We start from the raw sequence: 6,072 nt of genomic DNA, 5'->3' as shown, positions 1-6,072 counted from the left end.
ATGCAATTTAAAAGTTTTTGTTGGTTTGAACTTTTGCTCTCTGGAATTCTTCTAACTTTCTTTTTATTGAAATTTGGGATGTTACAGCATGCCTGGCGCCCTGGCCATGGGCAGCCCGGTCCAAAAAACTTGGGCCTGGGCCTAAAAATGTTGACCCGACACCCGGGCTGGGTCGGGCCTGGGTAGCCCGAAAAGTCCATTTAACACTACGGCCCAATGGGTATCATGGGTATTTGGTCGGGCCGTGCTTGGGCCTGATTTTTGAGCATCGGGCTTTCCTTGGCCCGGCCCGGCCTGAGGCCCGGCCCGACCTGAGGCCCGGCCCGGCCTGATATATGGCCAGGTATACTCCACGGCAAGGGGGCCGGGTGGCGCATGCCTAGAAGGGAGGGTGATGGGCGGCTTCGAGCAGGGTGCAGCCGTCCAGGGCGGCTACGAGCATGGTGTAGCCGGTCACGTGTATAACTAAAAGAATGTATATACTACCTAGAAACTAATATATATGCTACTAAATTACGCTTATATATTTCATGTTATATTTATATACTCTCTGTATGATAGATAACTCCGCTTATGTTGTCACAACATAGCCGGTCCCAAGCCCGGGTAAAGAAGGAGGGTTGTGATAGGCTTGGCGAGCCACGTAAAAAATCCAGCCACTCTTATGGAGATGAAACCCAAACTATTCTCGTTGGGGCGTAACCCTCTTAGCGACGCGCCATATCGGATCCCGGGTGTGGTGTCAAATGGGCAAGGGAGCAAAGATTGGGTCGTCGCATCCTTAGTGGCGCGCTACATCGGCGTCCGGGTGTAGTGAAAAATGAGCAAGGGTCTTCGCATTTGACTCGACGAGTGCGAAGGGTAAGGAAGCTAGCCGAGACTAGGAGGTTTCGTTTAGGTAGCTGGAACGTAGGGTCCCTGACAGGTAAGCTTCGGGAGCTAGCTGATACAGCGGTGAGGAGAGGTGTTGATATCCTTTCCGTCCAGGCGACCAAGTGGAGGGGACAGAAGGCGAAGGAAGTAGAGGATACCGGCTTCAAGCTGTGGTATACGAGAACGGCTCCAAACAGAAATGGACTAGGCATCTTGATCAATAAGAGCCTCAAATCTGGAGTTGTAGACGTCAAGAGATGTGGGGACCGAATTATCCTGGTCAAGCTAGTAGTTAGGGACTTAGTTCTCAATGTTATTAGCGCTTATGCCCCGCAAATAAGCCACAATGAGAACACCAAGAGGGAGTTCGGGGAGGCCTAGAGGACTTGGTTAGGGGTGTACCCAGTGGCGAAAAGCTCTTCATAGGAGGAGACCTTAATGGCTACGTGGGTACATCTAACATAGGTTTTGAAGGGATGCATGGGAGCTTTGGCTATGGCATCAGGAATGAAGAAGGGGAAGATGTCCTAAGCTTTGCTTTAGCGTACGACCCTCTTTAAAAAGAGAGAATCACATCTAGTGACTTTTAGTAGTGGCCACCACAGTAGCCAGATTGACTTCATCCTCTCAAGGAGACAAGACATGAGTGCGTGCCTAGATTGTAAGGTGATACCTGGAGAGAGTGTTGTCCATCAGCATAAGCTTGTGGTGGCTGACTTCCGCTTTCGACTTCGTGTCCAGCGGGATAAGCGTGCGAAAGACGCTAGAACGAAGTGGTGGAAGCTCAAGGGAGAGGTAGCTCGGACGTTCAAGGAGAGGGTCATTAAAGGAGGGCCCTTGTGAGGAAGGAGGTGATGCGGAGAACATGTGGATGAAGATGGCGACATGTGTTCGTAAGGTGGCCTTAGAGGAGTTTGGAGCATCGAGGGGAAGTAGAAGCAAAGTTAGAGATACCTGGCGGTGGAACACTGATGTCCAGAAGGCTATTAAAGAGAAGAAAGATTGTTTCAGACGCCTGTACCTGGATAGGAGTGCAGACAACATGGAGAAGTACAAGATGACAGAGAAGGCCACAAAGCGAGCTGTGAGTGAAGCAAGGGGTCAGGCGTATGAGGACCTCTACCAGCGGTTAGGCACGAAGGAAGGCGAAAAGGACATCTATAGGATGGCCAAGATCCGAGAGAGGAAGACGAAGGATGTTGACCAAGTCAAATGCATCAAGGACGGAGCAGACCAGCTCCTGGTGAAGGATAAGGAGATTGAGCATAGATGGTTGGAGTACTTCGACAGGCTGTTCAATGGGGAGACTGAGAGCTCTACCACTGAACTGGACAACTCCTTTGATGATACTAGTAGGCGTTTTGTGCGGCGAATCCAGGAGTCTGAGGTCAAGGACACGTTGAGAAGGATGAAGGGAGGCAAGGCAATGGGCCCTGATTGTAGCCCTTATCTATTTGATTTGGTGATTGGTGAGGTCGGAAGGGATATAGAAGGAGATATCTCATGGTGTATGCTCTTTGCGGATGATGTGGTCCTAATCGATGATAGTCGAACGGGGGTCAATAGGAAGTTAGAACTATGGAGACAAACCTTGGAATCGAAAGGTTTTAGACTTAGTAGAACTAAAACTGAGTACATGATGTGCGGTTTTAGTACTACTAGGCACGAGGAGGAGGAGGTTAGCCTGGATGGGCAGGTGGTGCCTCAGAAGGACACCTTTCGATACTTGGGACCAATCCTGCACAAGGATTTGAACCATCAGATCAAAGCCAGATGGATGAAGTAGCGCCAAGCTTCTGGAATTCTTTGTGATAAGAGAGTGCCAAAAAAGCTAAAAGGCAAGTTCTATAGGACGACGGTTCGACCCACAATGTTGTATTGCGTTGAGTGTTGGCCGACTAAAAGGCGGCATGTTCTAGGCGGCATGTCAACAGTTAGGTGTGGCGGAGATGTGCATGTTGAGATGGATGTGTGGCCACACGAGGAAGGATCGAGTCTGGAATGATGATATACGAGATAGAGTTGGGGTAGCACCGATTGCAGAGAAGTTTATCCAACATCATCTAAGATGGTTTGGGAATATTCAGTGCAGGCCTCCAGAAGCTCCAGTGCATAGTGGACGGCTAAAGCGTGTTGATAATGTCAAGAGAGGACGGGGTAGACCAAACTTGATATGGGAGGAGTGTGTAAAGAGAGATCTGAAGGATTGGAGTATCACCAAAGAACTAGCCATAGAAAGAGCCGCGTGGAAGCTTGCATCCATGTGCCAGAACCATAAGTTGGTTACGAGATCTTATGGGTTTCAACTTATTTGGGAATAAAGGCTTTATTGTTTGTTTGTTTGTTTGTTTACTCTCTGTATGATAGATACTATCCAAATTGTGCGAAACACAGGTGTATGTAACTACACATATATAGAATAAATACTTCATAATTCTCGATGTAATTACACCCACGTTTCATGCAGTAACATACGGAAGTATATACCATACTTTATCGGTTTGACTATGTACCTACACTATATCTAAAATATTTTAAATCGAATTTTGTGAAAACAAATGCAAGTGAAACCATAGTTTGCACAATATATTTGAAATACATGCATATTCATACATAAACATAAATATGTGTGAAAAAATGTATTCCCTCCGATTCATATTAATTGATTCTATTTTGTCTAGATACAGATATATCCAGTCAATAAACGTGTCTAGATACATCCATATATATATAGACAAAGTTGAGTCAACTAATTCAAATAGGAGGAGTACATTATTGAGAACAAGTAAGTGCGAGGCACTACCGAGCCTTCTGGGGCTATCCACGATACACAACTAGCGTGGAAAGGTAGGGCGCCGGCCTTTTCCTTCTCCGCTTGTCGACCCACATGTCATTGGCTTCGCCGAGGGAGAAACACGACGAGAAAGAGGTCCCAGCGGTAAAAACCCTAGCCCTACTCCCCATTCTCTGCCGCCGCCTCTCGCAGTTCCCCTCTCCTTGCGCCGCGCCTCAGAGTCAACAGAGGAGTGGAATCGGCGCTCGCGCGCTCCGCCGTAACTGCCGCCGCTACGCGCTGCAGTCAGTAGTATGGAGGAGGATGGCCGCACTGTTGCTCGAATCCTGGCGACGCTGGAGCCAGTTGTCAGGGGTTGGGGCGCCCATGTCTCCTATGCCTCCGCCACAGAGATGGACGACGGCGTCGAGCGAAGGTGAGCCCTCCCATACCATCCTCTGGCCTGTGTATTCCACGGGACTCACACCTTAATGGTTGCTTGCTGGCGTGCAGTTGACGTGGGAGTTAGAAATCTCTGTGGTATAATTTTCCTTCACGTCCCCGGCAACGGCGCCAGAAAATAGCTTGATGTCTACGAACGCTTCTATTCCTGTAGACAGTGTTGGGCCTCCAAGAGCAGAGGTTTGTAGAACAGCAGCAAGTTTCCCTTAAGTGAATCACCCAAGGTTTATCGAACTCAGGGAGGTAGAGGTCAAAGATATCCCTCTCAAGCAACCCTGCAATTACGATACAAGAAGTCTCTTGTGTCCCCAACACACCTAATACACTTGTCGGATGTATATGTGCACTAGTTCGGCGAAGAGATAGTAAAATACAAGTAATATGGATGATTGTAAGTGGTAATTGCAATCTGAAATAAATATGGCAGCAAGTAAACATGCAGTAGAACAGTAAATAAACGGAGATTCGATGTTTGGAAACAAGGCCTAGGGATCATACTTTCACTAGTGGACACTCTCAAAAATGATCATATAAATAAATAACTTCTCTTCACTTGTGCTACTTCTCACACTCTCTTGTTGGATAACAAACACCATTCATTGTGTAGGGCTACAAAAGCACACCTCAAGCCGGAGTAAACAAGCTCCACAACATCCGGAGTTCATATTTAAGTAACCTCTAGAGTGCATAATAGACCATTGCAATTTAGACCGAGTACTAACATAGCATGCACACTGTCACCATCAGCTATGAAAGGGGGAATAGATCGCATCAATACTATCATAGTAATAGTTAACTCCATAATCTACAAGAGATTACAATCATAACCTATGCCAAGTACTACATGATGCACACACTGTCAGCATTACATCATGGAGGAGGAATAGACTACTTTAATAACATCACTAGAGTAGCACATAGATTAATAGTGATACAAAGCTCATCATATGGATCTCAATCATGTAAGGCAGCTCATGAGATCATTGTATTGAAGTACATGGGAGAGAGATTAACCACAAAGCTACCGGTACAGCCCTTAGCCTCGAGGGAGAACTACTCCCTCCTTATCATAGGAGACAGCAGTGGCGATGAAGATGGCGTTGGTGTCGATGGAGATGCCTTCCGGGGGGGCAATTCCCCATCCCGGTGGCGTGCCGGAACAGAGACTTCTGTCCCCGAATTGGACTTCGCGATGGTGGCGGCTCTGGAAGGTTTTCCGTATCGTGGCTTATTTTTTTAGGGTTTCGCGACGGAGGCTTTAAGTAGGCGGAAGGGCAGCCTCGGAGGGGTCCTGGGGGACCCACACAGTAGAGGGCGCGCCCCACCTTTGGCCGCGCCGCCATGTGGGGTGGGGCCCCCTGGGCTCCCCTCTGGTCCCTCTTCGGTGCTCTGGAAGCTTCCGTGGAAAATAGGACCCTGGGTGTTGATTTCGTCCGATTCCGAGAATATTTCCTTTGTAGGATTTCTGATGCCAAAAACAGCAGAAAACAGCAACTGGCTCTTCGGCATCTCGTCAATAGGTTAGTGCCGGAAAATGCATAATAATGACATAAGTGTGTATAAAACATGTGAGTATCATCATAAAAGTAGCATGGAACATAAGAAATTATAGATACGTTTGAGATGTATCAAGCATCCCCAAGCTTAGTTCCTACTCGCCCTCGAGTAGGTAAACGATAACAAAGATAATTTCTGAAGTGCTATGCTATCATAATCTTGATCAATACTATTGTAAAGCACGTGAGATGAATGAAGTGATTCGAAGCAATGGTAAAGACAATGATTTAAACAACTGAATCATATAGCAAAGACTTTTCTTGAATAGTACTTTCAAGACAAGCATCAATAAGACTTGCATAGGAGTTAACTCATAAAGCAATAAATTCTTAGTAGAAAGTTTTGAAGCAACACAAAGAAAGATATAAGTTTCAGCAGTTGCTTTCAACTTCAACATGTATATCTCA

General features: G+C 46.8%; 1 protein-coding gene across 1 annotated transcript; it reads left to right on the top strand.

Moving 5' to 3' along the window:
* The first annotated feature begins 1,750 nt into the window (after positions 1-1,750).
* LOC139833646 (uncharacterized) lies at positions 1,751-2,659 on the top strand. Its single transcript, XM_071823979.1, has one exon. The coding sequence runs from the start codon at positions 1,751-1,753 to the stop codon at positions 2,657-2,659; it is 909 nt and encodes a 302-aa protein (XP_071680080.1).
* The last annotated feature ends 3,413 nt before the right edge of the window (positions 2,660-6,072 follow it).

This window comes from Lolium perenne, chromosome 7 (genome assembly GCF_019359855.2).
Source record: "Lolium perenne isolate Kyuss_39 chromosome 7, Kyuss_2.0, whole genome shotgun sequence".
NCBI lineage: Eukaryota > Viridiplantae > Streptophyta > Magnoliopsida > Poales > Poaceae > Lolium > Lolium perenne.
The sequence above is the reverse complement of the archived record's forward strand: the minus strand, read 5'-3'. Positions and strand labels throughout refer to the sequence as shown.

Bases quoted from the DNA above. Each gene is read 5' to 3' on its own strand.
- LOC139833646 (XM_071823979.1), top strand. From the start codon at position 1,751: ATGGCGACATGTGTTCGTAAGGTGGCCTTAGAGGAGTTTGGAGCATCG.